Raw genomic sequence first — 21,710 nt, forward strand, 5'->3', positions numbered from 1 at the left:
CATGAGAAGTTTACAGAAGCTCCTAATATCCTCCAGCTCTCGTTTCTAGGGAGGAAGAAAACTCTTTGGGAAATGCAATCTGAATCCATGAAGTTATGTGTGCCTGCACGTTCTGCTGAAAATGGCTCCTCCTCTGGGTCTGTGAGTGAGCCCAGATGCTTTTTGTAATTTTCACAGCTGTTTTTTTAGTTCTTAAGTCACTTCCCCCTGCTTAAGTTATGGAAAGTCATTTGCTGCCACCTATGGAGGGCATATTTGCATACATTTAGCAGTTCCTCTGCAGATGTGTTTGAAGACGTTCTTAGGGTGGAGGGGGCGTATTCCCTTTCCTTTTGCCCTTAATGTTTTCCCCTAAGTTTAATAGTGAAAGAGAGAAGCCTTTATTACATTACAGTTGAAAGAGCCACACCCTACTGATTGTGCTTCCAGGGAAAGCATCAAATGATATTATAAAACTTCAGACAGTATTCAATACTTGAGGTCAACCTTTTCATAAGCAACATATTATTGAAATGCAGACAAAATGAACAGCAGGCTGGAAAACTAATATTTCTCAAAATAACAGCTGTTAAAAAAGCATTTTATGATGTCATGCTAAACCAGGATGTAAAAGCAGGAAAGTTACTCATGGATTCAATTGCTGTTCTAAAAGTGCTTTTCATGCACTGTGCTATATACGCCATGCTCCACAGAACTGCTGTACAGAATATTTTTTTTTTCCAAAGACTGCACAGAAAGAATGCATTGGTGACACAAAAGGAAAATTAAATAGACCCAGGCACTTTTGCCAATGTTACCATCTAGGATAACTGAAACACCACCATTTCATTGCTATACATTTATTTTCAATTTAATAATTTTTTTTAAGGTTTTTCTCATTCATATTATTTATGAGACTCTTCTTTTTAAAGACTATTACACATATTGGATATTCTGAAACAAGTTTTTTTCACGTAGATATTCCCATCACCCACTAAATACAAAACATAGAGCTGTTCTGTTGGATCTAAGTGAACTCTGCTTGGTGCAGTACATGAAGGCCTGGCGAAGACATGTAACTTTATTCCACCTTTTTACAGAATCCTGATTCTAGATTTCAGTGAGTCAGAGTTTACTTATTTGGATTTTGACAAATCGTCTTCCCCACTTTTTCAGTCAGGTTACATCTATGTTGCCTCTTAGTAGAAGTGCAAAGCAGACTGTAATGAAGTTGAAAACCTGTCTGATAAGCTGTCAAAAATAAGAACTAATTTTAGCTTTGAAAAAATCCCAGAATTATGGACATAGTAGGTGATAAAATAACACTTGGAATGAAAGCATAGCTACCATGAAAATCACAGTAATAAACAATCTCCAGGTAATCACAGTGTTGAATAATCAAACTCGACTTTATTTCAGAAATACCAAAACTACGTTCAAGAAAGCTAAAATCTTCAGTTACTAGAGAAGCAATAAAATAATCTACAGAGGAATGTCATGCCAATTGCAATAACAAACATTTACAGCACTGCTTCTGTATAGCATGCATACTTAACCAAAGACAAAATTAAAGCAACAAGAAAATGCTATGTGTTAACATTTGAAAACTTTAAATATAAAGGAAAAACATGAATAAGAAATCTTGGTAATAAGAAAAAATATATGTCCAAAAATCTTTATTAAACACTGTACAAAACAAAATATTGCACTTTTAAATCAGACAATAAATATCTACAAAAGTATCTTACAAATGTTTTCTTTTAATTTAAAAAACTGCTTAAACAATCAAGACCCATTGCTAATTAAAAAGGTAATGATCAAGAATATCCTCTCCTTGCAGTCAGCCTTGGACACAATAGTCCACATTAAACATTTTCTATACAGTAGTGCTAATCTAATTTTCAGTGATGCAAACCCATTTTGCAGGAATGCTGTTTCTAAAACTGTTCTTACAGCATGCCTGCTAATTAGCATGTAATGTAGTTCAGTAATGTAACACAAGATCCAAGTCAATACAAGCATTCAGGGCTCCAATATGTGCAGTAGTTTGGAAACTACAGAAGAAAGAAACCATCTATCTGCTGCCTCCTGTGGGGTTCTCTCTGCTTGCAGCCCTAATGAGACAATCTGCAATATAGAAAATAATTTACCCGGGAATATCATAATCAGAATTTATCAACTTGCAAAAGACTCAAATGGCTAATGGTCACGATGAAAAGTCATCTTGATGGAAAACTGCTCAAAATATATTTCTTGCACTTGTCTATCTTCATAATTAATAATTCTTGCTCAGACATTTTTCCCCATTGACGGGGCGGGGGGGAGGAATATTTATTCAAGACAGAAAATCTGACAGCCATATTTGGCCAGTTATTGGCTCCCCATTTGACTTGATGTGCAAGAGAACAGTGCTTACAAATGTTTCATTCACAGCTCTGACAAGGAAACCTTGCGTCTAATTTAAAATCAGTAGAGAAGTCTAATCATGCCAGAACTTCGACTGTACTTCAGTTGACTGGAGCAGAAGAATAGAAACAATGGAAAATGACACCTCATTTATTCAAAACAGATCTACTGCTGTTTTGAAAATTGTACTAGCATCTACAATGTCTTTTACTGCATACACATAAATACAAGCATGAAAAATGGAATGTACTTCTGTGTATCCATCTGACAGCTAATATCAGTAAAACATATCCTGTGAGATCGACCCTTAAGCTCAAGCTGTTTATGAAAATGAAGTTGCTGCCAAAAATTTTACAGCTACAAGCCACAGCTTCTATAAATTTAAAAATTGTGTTAAATCTGATAAAACAATAAAAACAAAACCTAGGGGTCAATAGTTGCTGCATTCCAAAATTCTTCAAAGGACTTTGTGACTTTGTTTTTCTCATAAGTTAAGCACTACTTGGTGCTTTTAGATAGCGCTTTTTCCCCACTAAAATTATAATGTGATGGCCTGTAAAATTTTACAGATGATATGCCATGATATTATCTTCCTAATCCAGACATGAAAATGTTTAAAACATTAAAAGTTCCATTGCAAAGAGCAGATAATGAAAGTTCCCAGAAAAAAATACCCTGTCCAGCATATCAATCTGCAATACTGTTTTTTCATTAGCCCCATGTTTCCATTTAACTGTTATGACTAATGTCTTATTTACAAGTATATACTTTGAGCAGGCTAGTTTAGTGAACCTCTCTTCTCATCTCTTCACTGCAGCATCATGAACTTTCCATAGAAGAGTTACATTTCTTGACATGATTGACAACATCTTTGTTTGTAGGTGGCTATCAAGCATAACTTTAGCTGCTTTACAAATGTACAGTAGTGAGTTGTATCCTTGCATTCGCCTTCTGAAAAATATATTTAAACATTAAAAGGCTTTATAATGGACAAAAGATAAATAGTAGAACATATCATCGTAATTGTAAACAACTGATGGATTCCTGGTAGCTTTGTAATTATTTTACTTTGCATTTCTGGTAACAGTGGATTCAAAGCTAAACTAGGTCACAAGTAAGAGGTGTGATCTCACTGCATTCATTTACCTATTGTCTGTTTCAGAAAACTACCCCATTTTTCAGGAATTAACAGCTTGCTCAGAGTCTTATGAGTCACAACTGGCACAGTCATTTAGGGAAGTTTGCATAAAACAACTTCCTAAATATCCTGTTTCTAAAAGTGCTTTTGGGGCTTTAATATCAAACTGGCCTAACTCAGAGAAATATAACCCCAGGATTATGAAGTGCTCCTTGGAGAGGATAGTTTTACCTTTGATGTACAATCAAATGCTTGCAGGATCATTAGTGTACAACTGTGAGTCACTTTCTAATATAACTGCTACAAACTATTACTATGGTCATACATAAATAAGCATTTACATACTGCCACAGGATGTGTCATTGCAGTGTTGCCAGGTCACTGGTCTCTTCCTCCATCCGCAATACTGATCAGCCACAGGTTTGTTACTCTTTCTGTGTACACAGTACACTCGTCTTGACTGAAATCCGCTCCCACAGTCCACACTGCAAGGCCTCCAAGGGCCTGTCCGCCAATAGACATCACATGCCTCTGAAGAACAGTTTCTTCTGACAGGAGACCTGTGGAGGAAAACAAATGGCAATTAAATGTTTACTTTTGTGCTAAACCCTTATTCACAGAATGATAGAACCAATGTTGGAAAGGACTTCTGGAGACTGATTAGTCCACCCCCCCTGCTCATAGCACAGTGAACTAGACCATGTTGCTCAAGACTGTCTCCATTTGTGTTTCAAGAATCTCCAAGGATGGAGACTCCACAACCTTTCTGGGTAACCTGTTCCAGTGTTTGAGAACACTTACAGTAAAAAAAAGTTTTTTCTTATATTTAAGCTGAATTTCCCATATTTCATTTTATGTCCATTCATCATGCCTCACTCATGAGGAAACAAAAGACAAAGCCCTGTTTCTTTAAATCAATTCCTTAATCCTGGAATAGAAAAAATATTCTACCTTTAGGAAAATTTAACTGACCCTGAAATGTTGCATACTGGATGCTGCAAGTTCTTCATGCATAACCTCTCTCCTGAACACGGGTAATGTTTCTATGCTGACGCTGAACCTCCTTGAACATTTGAAGCTGCCAAAGTGAAATCCTGGCTCTTTGTAGTAAATGGAAGTTTCACCATGTACGCCAGTGGAGCCAAAATTTCATTGTGTGCACAGCAAAACTGCTTTAAAATGCTCAAAATTCAGAAGCACTTCTATAGCAAGAAATATGAAGAGCTGGGTTCAGTCATCTAGAAGCATGGTAACAATTGCCATGTATGTACTTGTTACCCATTTATTCTCTGCTCTTCATTGCCCTACCTACACATTTGGTCTGGAACAAAATTTTGTGCCATCAGACTCTTACATTCAATTTTAATTTGTCTTTAATTCAGTCTTTTTGAGATGATGATGTTTTATAGAGACTGCCATCCACCCCTGTGCTATAGCATAGCCCCAGACGAATCTGCTTATTAAGATTCTGTAGAGGTGTAAAGCTGGTACTTTTCGTATTGAAAGGAGTTGTTTAAAGACAGTTAACAGAGTTCTTACAAAGAATGTGTACCTTGAAGTAGAAAGTCACACCTCCTCAATTACTCAGGTTTTACATACCTGATACATACCTTAACAGTACATACTAAGAGGCAGAACGAGATCTACTTATGCAGAGAAGTAGACCTTATTTCAGTAATCATAAACTAGTAAATCAATTTACATGGTTCACAAAATAAGGCCCAGGAAAACCTACTTTACAAAATTTGGGCAGCGGTAGACCAGAATAAAAAGTAATATCAGAAGAGACCTAGTTCAGCAGTAATAAAAAAAAGTTATGGCAGATCATTCCAATTTCTATTTTCTTTTTGGGAATCAGTATTCTCTCACTCTATTTCTAGCTTTGCCATTAGCACAGCAGAGGACACTGATCCAATCCATTACCCTCCTTGGGTCCCTGAATTCATCCAGTGTATACAAAGGGATGACTGTCACTACCTCCTCTCCTTGTGTTTGATACATAAGAATTTGCATATTTATACTGCATTGACAATCCTATATCTTTAATTCGATCATCTAAAGAATCTAACTTGTACTGCTTCAAACTGTATACCTCTTTCTTTCATCACAAGAAGAGTTTGGCACCAAAGATCCATTACGAAGTTGACATATAAAGTGACGATGCTGTAAACCTACAGGGCGGCCTACACAGCGACCAGAACACTAAAAAGTGAGAGAAAAGGGTGAGGGAAAAGAAAAAGAAACAGCCAAGTTAATAACAACAGAACTACTGCTCTAGGCAGTTACCCAGTTACACAACCCAGTCATAATTCTTGATCTGTATTTCTCCTTCAACCCTATCACACCTCAGTTTGGGTAAGACCTAGATATTTCGGGTTCTCTGTGTGAAATTTTGCCAAGATACTGACTTTCCTACCTACTTATAAAGCAAAATCCCTTGTCTATGCTCTCATCATTTCACACCTCTAGTGCTACAACATTCTTTCTGTAGCTCTGACAATCACCAACTTGCCTTGCTAATACCTGTATCAGGAATGCGGCAATGGTAATTCTCTTAATTCATTACTTTGCTTCTTGAATAGTAAATACTCTGTTAATAATTATAAAAATCATATCAATATGAACAGAAGTTTACTGCACAAATGAAGAAACAGAAAATATAAGAAAGCAGACTTCTCTCAAATATTGTGGCAACTGCTTCTGAAGCACATTCATATTTCTTTGGGGACTTCACAAGTACAGCTATGCAAACTGTTCTTATAAGACTGCAATAAAAGCAATATACTAGCTCAAAAAATGGAATACATAGTAATGGATTAGCTTATAAAATATACTGAAACTAATACTCAGGTTTCAGATCACGTCTTCAACAAATAAAAGTAGCTCAGACATCACAAAGTGAAAAAAAACAGGATTTGTAATTCACTGATCTGAAAGGTAATTACAACTAGTGCCACATAGCTCTTCCTTTGTGCAAGAGAATAGATGTTCAGCCAATGGTACGATGACACTGATATGCTTTTATAATACAAGGAGTTCCCAGACAAACTCTGTAACTTACCTGTCCTTTTGTCTGTACTGTCCCCACTGTACACAAATGACCCACACAGGATTTCCTTCCCACAGGACGATCTCTGTGTATACAAGCATCCGGTAGCAGTGTCAGGACAGTGCCATTGGCTTTTACTTGTTGACAAGTTATTTGTCGATAGCGAAATCCATTGCCACAAGATGCAGAGCACTCAGACCATGGACTAGTTACCCACCTACAGGATGCAGAGACAAATTTATAGCAACTATGAAAGCATTGCAAACTTGCTGATAGTTTGCAGCAATCTGTTTGCAAATAAAAATCAAAAGAACCTGTCATTGACAGTTCTAGATGTGAAAAAGGTAGAATCAGATTTTTCAGTTGTTAAGCAAGATCTTATAAATTTGGTTAACTGATGACTTCTAAGATAACTGTGGCTCAATATAAGCTAACAGAAGTTACGCTGCTTGTTACCCAAAAGGTTATACTAAGCAAACCCTATAGACCCTGCTGGATTTAACGTTTCTGAAGGAAGAGCAACGTACTTTTCCGTAACTTATAAAATGAAGAGTACTGATTTAGTTACTACTAAGGTGACAGGTGTCATAACTCATCCAAATTTTTTACATCAAGATCTTGCCAGATAATGGCTCAAGCAGAACATGTTATTTATTGATTAGAAATTGCAAAGATTTAGTCTTTCGTGGCAGCTAGGAACAATACCGGGGAAGCAGCAGGTGGTAATACATTTTACTTGACTGGAGCTTTTCATAAATCTAGGCTAGAAATACAGAATGGGACTTTATGTGTAGCACAAGTGTGACAACAGGAAAAATATTCTATCCTCTTTAGCAATTATTTCATTTTCTTACAGTCAAACAGTTTATATCCATTCAAGGAAGATTAATCTTTTAGTCTGGACCCTTGTCTTTTTCTCCCTTTTAAAGCTGAAGTACTTTTGCAAACATTTGGTGCAGTGCATGCACAGCAAGTCAGCAAGGCCCAAATTTGGCAAACATTTAAAGCACAAGTTAAGTACATGCTTAAACCCTTATATTTGCTTAACTGTACTTCTACGCTGTGCTGGAGAGAAGTGATTAAACACATGCGAAACACTTTACATGACACTGACCATACATCTAAAGCCTTTGTAATTCTATGGATACTTTCTAAAGAGCTGTCTTGGGATGAAAAGATTGTGCAGAAATCAGTAAGTGGGGAATGGAAAGGAAGTCTGAATATTTTGCACTTCCCTCCCAGGTTAGTAAACACAGGGAAGGGGGAGAGGTTAGAGGCACTAGGAACCAGGCACAGGGCTATTTTCCAGGCAACTAGGACACTCTTCCTATATAGGAAGTGTGGAATACTTCATAAAAGAAAACCAATTTGTATGTTAGCATACATTTATAATTCAAGGTAGAGTTAATGATGTTAGTACACACACAATTCCCTTCCACTGGTAATACATAAAGCCAAATTAAAAGCAAAATAAATCTAAGCATTTTAATGAGACAACTTAGGTTGCAGCCTGTTTAGCCATATGAAATAACTGGTTGGGTTTTGTGGTGAATGGTCTGGGTCCAGTGATAATCAGATTGTTAAGTCATGCACTGCAGTCCACTGAAAAGGCATGACCTTGCTCAGGGGAGCACCAGGCCCTCTAGTATCCTCCTGTGTCATCTGCTCTGAATAACTGGATTTTAAGAGGGGAACCTGCAACTGAGTCTGTGTGTTTCAACCTATTAGTTCTATTTCAGTATTTTTCCACTGGCAAAAAGTTCGCTTGTTATGGGCTGGCTGGAGTTCAGACTCACAATTTAAGATGATCTGGTTTTTTGGCTGCTAATAATGAAATATAAACAAACTTCTCCTGATATTTATCTGTTGCTATGTTTTCTGTATTTAGAACAGAGTTTAGAACATACTGGCAAGATGCACTCCCACAATGTCAGTTAAGGTCTTAACACTTCTCTCCAAACATTCTCCAGTGAGGGACAGCTCCAAAATGTGTGCATGACTCTTCATCCCTCGCGGATTTTTACGTTGCTGACAGTGATGGCCGATTTTTTTAAGCAACTGAAAGCACTTGTTCTGAGGACTCCTGTGGGATTTCCTGCTAAAAACCTAGAGCAACGCCTTGTTGAGCTGGAATGTTTAGCGCAACTCAAGAAGTCTAGAGGTAAGGTTTGGGCTTTTGGAATCAGATATTGTGGTATACTTGTCTGTGATAAAAAGATTCTCTGCCCCAAGATCACAAGATACCCCAGTCGATCCAGTGAGAAAATTGGCAGGGAAAGACATGCAAGGAGTGTGACACTGTGGTGAGGGACATTAGAGACGAATGAGGCATTCCACAGTAAACATCCTACTCAGAGCTCTGCTGGCACGGAAGGAGAGGAGGTGAACACAGAGTATCCTGGCTGCTCTAAACATGACGAGTTTTCTCTCTGTGTGTTGGCTCAGATTCCACAAAACTAGCACATCACAATGTCTCAGAGAGACCTCCAGCTTAGCTTTTAATGTGTTAGTGTGCTAGCAGCAAGACTTGCTGCAGCAGCATGGAGACTTACACAGATCTCATTCATTCAGCTGAATCAAGCATTCCCTTACCTGCTTGTGATCCATTTTCTCATCTCTCATGCTTTAGGATTCATGATGAAATAAACCCCACATTTCAGACTCAGAGTATAAACACGGAAACAATTTCAGGATGTTGTGAGTGCATTTTAATACATATAGAGCACATGGAAATAGAGTAGAAAGGACTTTACCTGGCAGGGCAGTCATCTGTGTTGCATGACTGGTAAATAATCCCTGGCTTTTGCAGCTCTCTGCATAATGATTCATTTACTCGGTGCTTCTCTGCATTCATGCACTGTAGTCTTCTGGAGCGCGTTCCTGAATTCCCACAGCTAGCAGAGCAAGTACTCCACTCCGCATATTCCCATTTATAATCTAAGAAGTGCAATTGAAAGTAGTGTGAGAGCGCCACTATACATTGTAACAGTGTCACATTTTAATTGATTTGGCAGCATATTCTGTAAGCTAGATAGATACTGCATCCTCTGTAGAAAAGCAAATATTTCAGCATTGTGAAACAGGACCATAAGCCAAAGTAGAATTTAGTCCTACTCAGCTTCCCCTCAAGTTCAGCTCTTACATGTGAGCATGAAGTTCTCTAGAAGGCAAATGGGATCAGCATATGTGCGTGCACATGAAGGGCAGAACCTGGCTCACAGTAGGAACTGATGAACTTCTTTTAAAACTTTCATAACATTTTTATACAATGAGCATTAAAAAGAGGAAACTGTAAATCAGGCTCTCTAGGTTTCCTGCTGTTGTACAGTAAGTTTATTCTGAAGAAAACTCATCTTACTCCAGACACTTCGCATAATTTCAGGATTTAAGAGAATCCTGTACTAAACTATAGAAAAATATTTAATGCATAAATAATTTGCCACCGAGCCATCTGGCAAGATGAAAAAGGAGTTTGTTTTAAAGAGCGTTTCATATTAAAAACCGATCACCTCTAACAATTACTACCTTTATATTTAGTCACAATTCCACACTTACCCCTTCCCCCACCTTTTTTTTTTTTTTTTGACACTTGGTAAAAGATGAAGTACTATGCAATGTTGACAGATTTTTATGTGATCACAGAAGGAGTCAGATTTTTCTGTAATAACCAAGAATAATTGATAGCTACCAGCTGTGTCCACAGACTCACTCTTCCAGCACATAATGAATTCTTTAACTTATTGTTTTTCAATGTTTCCTTATTACTTCTGGGTTTCTTAAAATAATACAAAAGAGCCTTTTTCAAAGTAGAAATAGTTAAATTTACTGACTGCAACTATGATGGAGAGACTGTATTGTTTGTTTAACTAGGATGATACTGCTCAGAAGTGCCCTCAACATGCCTACTGTGCAAAAACCACCAAAGGAGATTTTGCAGTCTTAAAAATGCATGGGTATTTCAGTGATGAAACATTTACATAAGCATCAATCAGAGTGAAAGCTCATGACTAGAAAATGGAATCTCCCCAAAATACTGAGCAGCCTGGCTGGAAAGGGATTGGGCAACCAAAAGGCAGTCCAGCTAAAGACTACAGGTGGATAGTTCAATACCTGGCCAGACCTGTTCAGAAATTTTAACTTTAATGAGACCTATATTAGGACCAAGGCCTGGATTTTTTTTCTTATAAACTCTATTAGGATATTTTCTGATTCAGTTCATTAATTGTTTGATTTACTTTTGATTTTAAAAATAAACATTCTGATCATAGATATGTTTCAGTAAAATTACTTTGTAAACGTAACTGACTCCGCAATCCCATGCATACCAGAACCATTCTCACGCATAAAAGTAATCCACTGGCAGTCACTGAGCACATGCTTATACGCAGTGTAGGGGATTTGCAAGATCTGAGCTTACTGCTTGAGTCCTTTGCACATAAACAGTAAGCCAAATCATATTGATAGGTCAATAGATAAATCACATGCAAAAAAATTCAATTTTAACAGGTACTTGTTTTTAAACCTGATTTGAATTTCCTTGGTATTGACTGGTTAGAGATTTTTTGGTTTTTTTGAACTGTCAAATGGAGTTTGATGCTTTGCTGCCAGACTTTTAGTAGGATCCAAGTTCCTACCTCTCTTTTTTAAAGTCCAATTATAACGTAATGAATTTCTAAAGCACTATAAATATTTAAAACTTTATAAAATGTTTGCAGATACAGCCTATTGTCCTGCTGGTGCATATGTAAGATCCTTGTCAAATTGATCTATAATCCTCAGTTGCACATTTTATAACCTACTATTAGAAATGCAGTTTTGTGCAAGCGCATTCATTACATTGGAGTATATTACAAAATGCTCTTGAAAACTTAACACTGAAAGTGATGAGTGTGCAGTGTGCTCTAGTACCTTAATGTGTTTAAGGGTGACTGCAGTAATGTGGCTACCATATCATTGTAATGATGTTGGAATACGGCAATTATATTAAAATTCTTTGGATTATAATTAAGATATTTCCAAAGATGACCTCAAAGTCAGTTTAGTTTCAGTCTGGTGGGCTATCACGGCAGCAGTTTGTATGATTTGTTGAAGAGGAAGTTGCAAAAATCTGCCTGATTTAAAACTGTTTAAGCAGCAAGATGCTGAATCAGGCCACATTCTCTCAGCTTCTCAGCTACACAGGTAAGAAATGAGGACCACCACGTAATATTTGCATACACATTAATTCCTATATCCAACTCTGAGTATGGACATTGTCTATTGACTTAAATGGGACTATTCACAGATGTGAAGTTAAACATGTGTTTATGAATTACTTTCTATGTATAAAAGTAGATTAGGTTTCAGGAAAGTCTTTAGAGAGTGAAAGAAAATATTTTAAAATTTAAGAATTTGTCATATAATTTTCAACAAACCTTCCTTCTTGACATTTACCCAAACTGACATTAGTTTTGCACTAGCTGAAGTCCAACATTGGAATTGTCCAGCAAATTGACCAGAGTTGGTGTTCACCTCTAGGATACGACCCCCAACCAGGGTTCGGTATTCCAAGGTCTTAACTTCCTCAATTGGACTATCTCTGAAAAGCCAGTGAACTGTATTTCTGTAGCTGGGCAGCACCGGGCAACCTAAAAAATCAACAGCATTTTAGCAGGTTTTTCTAAACAGATTGAAATGTTTGTGAGTAAGTATGTATGGTTGTGTGATTCTACATAAAAGACCTTACCAATCTAAATAAGAACAAGAGTATACATAAATTCACTGAAGTCCAAGCTATGGCCCAAAATCCTGACTGCCCCTTAAGGGTTATCAGTTGTGTAAGCTGATGTATACTTGCCATAGTTCTTCATATTTTCCTTTTCAGTAAGTTCTTACAAACTTAACTTCTATATAAACAAAGGGGGTGGGGGGAACAATTATTTAAATGGAACAAAGATTTCATTCCAGACTCTACAATATGCAAATCGGTTTGTAATGAAAGAGTTTCTATCTGTTTCTATCTTCTAAGGAGTCATAAACACATTAAATGAAATTGCTGCATTTTCACTCCATAGGCACAAGTAGAGATGGAAACAGAGGTATTCATTTAGACAGAAAGATAAAAAAACACCTCTAGAGCCCAGCTGAATCCCCTCCCATTGTTTTCAAGTGAAGCTCAAAGAGAAATTATGCAGCTTTAGTCTCATGGTGAATCACCTAGATGATGCCTAAAGGGTTGCCAGTTTAAAACATTTTTTGAAAAGCTGAATCAAAAAATAATTGTGTCTTACTCTGAGGCTCCCCCCCTAACAACAGAAAGCTGATATATGGTTAGAAAACCCAGAAGGTCACCAAACATGAAACTCTTAGGAATTACACTCACTTTCTCCATGGGGCCCCCTCCATTTTAATGAAATGAATATTTAATGTAATTTAAATGACAAAGTAGAAAAGACAACATACCTATTCTTAGTGGCTCTCCAGGTACCACGCTGACATTTGTACCAATTCCAGATGCCATTAGGACACGCTTTCTTCTGCTTACCTTTGATAATAGAGTGTTATTCTCTGTAAATCTTTTTTCTGTAACACAATGCATAAGATCTGTTCTTAGCAAGAATTAAATCACAATGCTAAAAAAAAAAATGTATCAAAACATCCAACATGCTAGTTATGAAGCAGAAGGATAATAGTGCTTTGGAATTCTTTAGGATCAATTTCACTTATGCAGTTAAATTGTCTGTCTAACAAATATACTTCAGATAGGGAACAGGGAAATGCAGAAATTATTCATAATGTTTATGCAAGTTTCTAAATTAATCAAATTTATTGAATTTTATTTATTAGAAAAATAAGCCTGTAACACTTAGTGTAAAAACAAGATTCACAGGATGTATGATGTATTTCCTGTTTCTCATGACAATGTTGTTTATTATTTCATTACCAGTCATTCACATACAGAAATTTTAAGAAAAATAATTCTCTCAATGGAATCAGGCCAATTCCTCTGTTCCATTAGATGGAATTATGACAAAGTGCTACAACAGAAAAGAGAAGAAAATCCTTTAAAATCTCATTATGCATAGAGATAGCATAATGTATGCAGAATCATATGCCTATCACTATAGCAATTTCTCCTTTTTATCATATGCCAGACAGAATAACTGCCAAAAATGTGGGCAATCTGTCAGTAACACACAGTTCTTGCCACTTAGTCAACATTTCTGTTTTAATGAATGTGCATAATATCTATGATTCTCCTTCCAGAACGGTTTAAATCTTTTGTTATATTCTAACTTCTGTGGGTCATTTTACATTGGGTCAACATTTTTCCTCAGTGTGCAATGTCTGTACAAAGCCTCCTGCTTGTCTGTGTAAACACTGGGATAAAAAAGCCTCCACAGAACCACAGTGAGGCCAGTCCCATCAGGCAAAAGGCTAGGTGCCTTGTCAGCCCTTAGGAACTTTTATTAGAAAGGCTGCACAGATTTTGCTCTACTGCTTGACTGCCCCAGGTCAGGCAGTAATTACTGTAGCAAAGTCCAAAAGGCTGACATGATGTCGCTTTAGACAACATTGAGTCAGTGCAATCTGCAAGTCCTGACACCAGAAGTTCTCCCATTTCACTGCAGTTTTGCACAGCCAAAAAAATTGCAGAATTTGGCCCTCTCCTATCCACTCAAGATTTATTTAAACTAATGTCATGTGACCAGGAATAGAAATGAAGTTCAGACTCTGGTGAACAATCTTCCCAGTCCCAGAAAACTGAAACCAAGAAGGGAGCTTCAGTCTACACTCATCCTCCCACAGAGACTCCTATTAAGTCTTTGGTCCGTCTTCCTTGGCCAACAGATCCAAACATCAATCACCTGCCCTACACATGTGTGCCTAAGAAAGCATGCTTTGTAGCAGGATTGGCCATGTATAACTGCGTTGTACTTCGTACAGCAAAATGGTGAGAAAGTTAATCTCTAGAGCTGAATGATCCATTTATTGGAGCTATTTGCAAGGTGTGATTGTATTATACAATATTAATCTACTTACAGTAGAGTCATTTAAATGGAGTTTTTCTTTACATTTTCTATTCTGAGAGTTAGCAGTTCATATTCAGAATTTTTTGTTTTCCATATCCCTATGTTTTATTGGCCTGTATAATTAAAAAAAAAAAAAAAACACAAACCAAAAAAACCCACCACAACCAAACCCAGCCTTTGCTTTCATTTCACTGCAGATTTTCTGAATAACTCAAGCCTGCCCGTTTCCCTTCATAGAAGCACTGGGATCAATATAATATGACAGTGGATTTATTTTTCTAATGTGTCTGCTGGTTTAAGGGCTGATATTTGTTGCCTGGAAGCAAGAAGATGGAACAACTTTTGAAGAAGTCACAAGTCAAACCATCTGTACGTAGATGCACTATTACAGGAAACACAAAATAGAGAACAGATCCCAGGGAGTCAGATGCAATCAAAAATTCCAAGTTCATAATAAAGTGTTAAATATCCCCCCCACTATTTTATTGGTTAAACTTCATAATCGAAGTGGTTCAGTGTTGTTATCAGTAAGGAATTCTCATTTAGCACTTACCAGTTAAGTGAAGAACAGACGCAGCTTCAGCTTTTCCAAGAGCGTTAGTTGCTCTGCAAGTGTATGTTCCTGCATCTTCATAGGAAACATTCCTCAGAAATAAAGAGCCATTCAAAACCAAAAAAGAATTGACTTGTAGAATGTCTTTCTTCTTAAACCATGTTACATTTGGTTGGGGAACACCTTTAAAATGCAAATAATTAAAACATTTATTGTGAGAGATAAACCATAGGTTTTATATTGCTAACTGCTACCGTAACATCCAAGAATCTTAAGTTCCTTTGTCACTTCACAGATAGCATAAACCAAAGTAACAACATTGCAGCAAAGCAAGTACTTTTTCTATTCCCAACAAAACTTCTCAGTTGTGAGCCCTACTAATAATTCAGCATCCCACTAAGATTAAAGGTTAAGCACTGTTAAGGCAAGCTCAAAGAGCAGCTTTAAAAACTGCCACCAGTCCTACACAAGCAATGTGCTCATGTGTTTTGCTGCTGAAAGCTGTGAGACCATTATTCCAAGCAGGAAGAATTGACGTAAAAATGTGCACTGCATCTTTTCATTCAACCTGCATCCCAGAATATATGAAGGAAGGAATGAATATTCAATTTCTAATTAAAAATAAAGGAAAAAAAGGAGGCAAAATATTTCTCTCGAAGAAAAAAAGGGATATATTTATCAATTAGATTAGACAATATATTGGCGTATTTCTGCCAAAAAAGATCCTGAAAACTTCTGCAAGTTGCGGATGTCATATATAAAACTTGTAACAATGCATTGTGAAGGAAAAGGAACAGAAAGAGCTATTAACAACTAAACGAGGGGCTCAGTTGTTAAGCAATTTCATTTACCATGTTATAGAAAGCCAAAGGTCTATCATCATTCCTATTGTAACGCTTGAACTTTGAGAAATTCAGCATTTGGAGATAACTTGTCATTCTAAATCTTAATCAATGCATGACTTTGGACATTTACTTTTAATTAGATGATTTTTCCACTGGCACAGTACTACCTCTGTGGGAAGACTTCTACTGTTTTATTTTCCTCAAACATTTGCCTTTAAAAAGATATTTTGCAAGTTGGCAAATCAGACACTTCATCATTTGTGCTCTGGTTGAGCTACTGAAGCAGAAGTGCTCTTTCAAAACTCCAAAACCCTAGATAAATCACTGGGTAAGTCTGACATACGTGGCACAGTGACTAGCCACAGAGGTACACAAAGGTGCAGGTCACAAGACAAGTCAGAGCAGTTAAATTGTCTTTCACCTGCACTCTTTTTTCGCTAAATATATCGATCAGTGCTCACTGAAGACTACCAAAACAGGTTCTGCTATAGAAGCTGACCTGAATATGGGACATATGGAAGTTTCAGCCATATTGAATGCTAATTCAGTCTCCTCTCTTCACAGATCATTGTGCAGTATTACTTTACAGATGATGTCTTCATGATGTGGAATAGCCTTTAGGAACAACTTTAACATTTCAATCACTGGCTTAGCACTTCCAATGCACACCTCAAGTTTTTCCTTTACTGTAATAGGAACCAGACACATTTTTTGGAACCTGCTATTTCACTGAAGGGAAAAGGTCCCCCCACCATTTTGTCTAGAAAGACAGCAGAGAGAAACACTCTTCTGCATAATCACAGATCTTATTCTAGACAATTTACCAGCTGTTCAGTGCTTTTAAACTCATGAGATTTTGTTTTACTGAATAAAACTGCATAAAACAAAGTACAGATCTGCAGAGTGCACAAGGGTCCAAAAAACCAGGCTGTTTTTCAACTTTCCAGAAGAAGCTTTATGCCACTTCAAAAAATCCTTTTGGAATTAGGATGAGGTCTTGTTTTAAGGGTCTTTTTTCCATTTTACCCCAGCTTTCTGGCTAAAGCATATCATTCTCAGACATATTTTTCCTTTACAGTGTACTTTCCATGGCCATTCAGACATATATACTTACTATGCAGATGGGCTGAGGAGGTGTTGTGAGGATGCTGAGCTATATTAATCTAAGGCCTAGAGGTTTGGGGCCAGACTACCCTTAATGGCACCAAAATCCTGCAGACCAATCAGAGCCAAAAACAAGCCAGAAGCAGCATGGTTGAGGTGGGACTGAAGTCAAAAGATTTAAAATCAAATTCCACAAAACACAAAAATGTTTGGAAAGGTTCACATTTAAGCTTTTAACCTGAGCCTCTATCAAACTTCAGCCCCGTATCACCCCATGATAGAGTCCTCCCTCTGCTCTCACCACAGCATTCAGAAATGTACCTCATTTCTGGGATTTAACTTAAGTGAAATATTTCTTTCTTCCAAACTTTGTTTGTATCCTAGAGTTTATCCCAGAAAAATTGCCATGTCTCTACTCTTCTACCCATGTCTCATTCAGAGACATGTAGAACCTTTTAAAACCTGGAGTTCGGTTTGCAGAAGAAATCTGCAGAACAGCTTTGACTCTCATTTTAAGTTCAAAATTGTGTATCTGTCACACACCTTAAACACAATTTAAGTTATAGCAAATGATTCCTCTTTCTTTCTCCAAAGAGTTGTATACATTTCTCTTTAGGGGAAACAAGCAAGTAATACCACACACACACAATTAATCAGACCATTTCTCAAGTGAATAATGTGAATACACAAACATAAATTCTAGATCTAAGGAGCAGAAGTGTGGACAAAGCCCTGCATGGCAGTCCGCAACCAGTCCAGCTGAAATGCACAATGAATCCATCCAAGCAATCTTAGGGGTGCTGTCAATTACAGACAAAGTGTGTGGGGGGAAATCCGTGAAAAACAATCAGTTAAATACATCATGGAAAAAAACAATACTATTATGCATTATACCTGGTTATTGCACACTGTCATTTTAAAACAGAGTTAATGTTATCTAGACACCTTCAGGGTGCCTCCATAAACATGAGCTGTTTGAGCTGAAAGTAGTAGTGGGGATAATCACAACAATCCTGCATTGTACTTTACCCAAAACTACTGAGAAGTAAGATTTTTATCTAAGAGTTAATAATTTTTATGTGAATTGTATGCTGAGTCCCTCTGAGCTGGCGTCTTCACAATCATTTCGATGACCCTTCAAGTTTTTGCATTTCATCGTTCCTTTTCTTTCCCCAACCTTACAAAACCAATTCACTATCCGAGAGTGAGCCCGGGAGATATGGGACCATCTGCTTAAGAACAACTGATATTTGCAATCAAGCTCCTTCTGTGTCCTTTTTCATGGGCTTTTGGTTAGGTTGCCATTAACATATTAAGGCAAATCCTCAACTTGAGCCCTGAGCGAAGGGAAAAAAGAACATACCTTTCACAGAAGAGTTCAGGGACCTATTACAGGCTGGAGTATAGCATGGAGGGAAGAGAGGGGGCAAGAGAGGAGATGGGGTAGGACTCTGCACACTCTGAGGTCAGGACATAGCTGTATGCTAGAAATCAGAGGCATCTAACCCTGCCTTTTGGGGAACCCAAAATTGGTGAGCACAAATGTGATATAAAGGTTTCAGAGTTGTGCATCCAGAGAGATGCAGTAGAGAATCCGGCCAGAAAAAAAGGTTTATCGTGTGGTGCTATCCCATGTGCTGATAGACACCCTATAAATGGATTAAAGAAATAAAGCAGGAGAAAAAGGCAACCCTTATACTCCAGCTCCTTTGCATTCTTCAGCAAAGCAGCATGTACATTTCAAGCTTTTCTGGACAGCTTCAGTTTATCTCCGTATGTTCATACTGCCAGTGAAAAATCCTTTTCTGCCATAACTCTCATGAGAGACGCTGAGTTCTTGTGTATACTGTCATTTCTGGAATTCCTATCAGGAGGAACTCTTACTGTTGGAGGATACTAAAAAACCCTAGTTTTAGGTGTGCATTTACCTTTTTAATAGTGTCTGTGCTTAACAGTGCTTTGCATAAAACTCCTTCTCATAACATAGCACAACCCCAACATGCAGCCACCATTTACACATTTCAGGAGAAAAAGCCTCCATCATGCAGATGTTCTATGCTTTTCCTTTAGAAATTCTCATATCTACTGCTCCTTAGATAAGATTTTTCGTCCCTACTGGTATGCAGCACTGCGCACTGAGTTAAGTCTCATCTATCAGCTCTTGTGAGAAAGTAGGCAAAGTATACAACTCCCACATTCCTCTTGTGGCAAGACTCTTACAGTAGCGCTGTGAAAAGCACCAATTTTCCTACACAGAAACTGCAGGACAGAGTTCAAGCATACCATCAAAATGCAATAAAAGCTCTTTTTTTCTAGGCAAATAGTTGAGGCCTAAAACCTGTGCTTTGCCCTTTAGTGTTCATGTAAATAAAACTTTAAAAGTTTTAAGTACTGTTTTCTTATCCAAGTAGAATCTAAATTAAACAAAAATCAGCCAACCACAAGGTGTTGGGTGTTTTCTTTTTTCTTAAAGGAGCTGAAGTTATACTTAAGCTTTGGGACATATTTGTAGGACTTCACGGAGGAGTTTGTCCTTTGCACAAGGTTGAATTTTACTGCAGATGCTTGACTCTCCTTTACATACAGGTGGATTTGCAAAGGGACTTTACATGGACAAAAATAACATTCACACTGTCTTCAGTAGCCTCTTCATTCCAGAATATTAGCAAGAAGACTATTAACAGACATGTTTAAAAGCTAATAAAATTGAATTTTAAAAATATTTCCTCCTCACTGCTATAATATTCTGCCATTTGTTCTGACTCAAAGAAGTTTCTACTGTTGTCATTTGTCCTTTCCCAGACAGTTTTAAAACACCTCTTTCCTTTCACCTTACTGTCCAAATTTAACACATCTACATAAGCTTCTTCTACAGAATGGCTGCCTTTCAGTATCCATCAGAAGACACCAAATCATTCTGGGAATTATTTCCTAGACCTTCTCTTCAGGAAAAAAAGTAAATCTTCCAGTCTGTAATCCTGGAAGGAAGTCATTCCCTATCTACATCCAAGAAAATATTACTTTCAAGCTGAAGAATTCCTGGTTTGATCCCCAGCCAGTACAAAAAGGGGAAGAGGTAAGAGATGGCCTGTAGCCACCTTTGTTTCCTTCATACCCCATCTCCACACAGATGCAGCTGAGGATGAGCCCAAAGGTATCAACTCACCCAAATTGCCAAAGGTTCAGAATCCCTGAGTGCAATTTAGATCCCAGTGATTCAAATGGGAGATCCATCACTGACATCAGCTAGTAGCAGAATCAATCATATCCTATGGCTCCAAGTCAGGAAAGCACTTAAGCATAGGATTAAATCCATCCCTATTAGGGAATGCAATTAAACACATGCTTAAAATTAAGGATGGCTGTAATTGTCCTTCATGACCAAAGACACATTCCTGAACTCAGGCCTTCTTAGTCTTAGAAAAACCTTAAAAATCAGAATCTTACTCTCGCAACGGATCTAAATTGTCTGATGTTAAAAATTTCTACTACAGACCTAAGTGGCTATAAAACTTTAAAATTAGTTTAATCTATTTTTCTGACCTCAGACACAGGTTATTTTCCACTAGCACTGGAGCAGCTCTAAAATACTCAATGTTCCATGAAAAAAGTCATTTTCCACCATGAGTGGCCCTGGGACAGCAAATGTTATGGAAAAAACTCCAGCTCCGGATGGGACTGCGAAATACGTGTTTAAAAAAAGAAGGGAAAAAAAAAAAAGGAATCCACACTATAGTGTGCCTTTAAAATATTCAGTGTTCAAAAGCAAATTTCCTCCAACCTTGAAAGCCCTATGAAATATTACACACCATAAAAATCTTGGCCTGCTAACTAGTTGCTCTAAAACATTGGATATGTCTTCAGAAATTTTTCCCCCAGCTATGTAGAATGTCATAAAGTATTCTGTATTTCCCATTCAAGAGCAAGGCAGAACTGTGCTGGCACAAATCACATTTTGCTGCACTTTGCTAAAAGTTTACCTAACTTTAAAGGCTAAATTTACATGGCATCTTTCAGAGGAAACGATTCTGGGTCAGTAATATACACAATGAATGTCATCTGATTATTATTTATTCTACACTCACTAACACCTACAGTGGATTTAGCATAACTTACAATGCAATTTCTTTTCTACGTCTTCGTATCTTCTCCAGCAGAAGTCACAAACTGCCTTTATAGTCATTGGAATTATGCTTGAGCAATCAACTTCTGGCAAACCCTAAAAAGCCTAACCATGCTGCTACTGAAATTACCTGTACGAGCCTTGCCAACTTCACCAGGAATAACAGTCTTGGACAGAGAGCCAGCATGAGACACTTTGGCACTTGGTATGATCCTCCAACCTGCCCTCCGGTAAGGCCCCATTCTCCCGCAGTCTTTCAAAGCCATTACCTCTGCCTCTTCCTACCAGCCATGCAACAGCCCCTCTTCCTAGGTGGTAGCAACATCTGGCAGGATTTAGATATACTTACTGACATATGGTGACCTCCTTAGAGGGGTTCCTGAAGCAAGACCCTTCCCATCCCACTCTTGCTACAGCTCTGCTGGGTCCTGCTTAGTTCTCTGGCTGTCAGCTCAAAAAGAACTTGATCATTTATCCAGCTGCAGAAGTTTAAGGCTAAGA

The 21,710-nt window shown here is 37.6% G+C and overlaps 1 protein-coding gene across 4 annotated transcripts in view; it reads right to left on the reverse strand.

Annotated features, from left to right (window-relative positions):
- Positions 1-1,369: 1,369 nt before the first annotated feature.
- Positions 1,370-21,710, reverse strand: part of ADAMTSL3 (ADAMTS like 3) — a 189,098-nt gene continuing 168,757 nt past the window's right edge. For 2 of the 4 annotated variants that reach the window (XM_075045138.1, XM_075045137.1), the window contains exons 24-31: positions 15,138-15,320; positions 13,014-13,133; positions 11,987-12,199; positions 9,326-9,509; positions 6,585-6,789; positions 5,616-5,725; positions 3,869-4,083; positions 1,370-3,336 (exon numbers count right to left, since the gene is read on the reverse strand). In XM_075045138.1, the coding sequence (XP_074901239.1) occupies positions 3,227-3,336; positions 3,869-4,083; positions 5,616-5,725; positions 6,585-6,789; positions 9,326-9,509; positions 11,987-12,199; positions 13,014-13,133; positions 15,138-15,320 (1,340 nt within the window). In that variant the 3' untranslated portion in view covers positions 1,370-3,226. Of the gene's footprint in view, positions 3,337-3,868; positions 4,084-5,615; positions 5,726-6,584; positions 6,790-9,325; positions 9,510-11,986; positions 12,200-13,013; positions 13,134-15,137; positions 15,321-21,710 lie in introns of those variants that run through there. The other 2 variants (XR_012652786.1, XR_012652785.1) reach the window with 2 other exon arrangements.

This window comes from Buteo buteo, chromosome 13 (genome assembly GCF_964188355.1).
Source record: "Buteo buteo chromosome 13, bButBut1.hap1.1, whole genome shotgun sequence".
NCBI classification, from domain to species: Eukaryota; Metazoa; Chordata; class Aves; order Accipitriformes; family Accipitridae; genus Buteo; species Buteo buteo.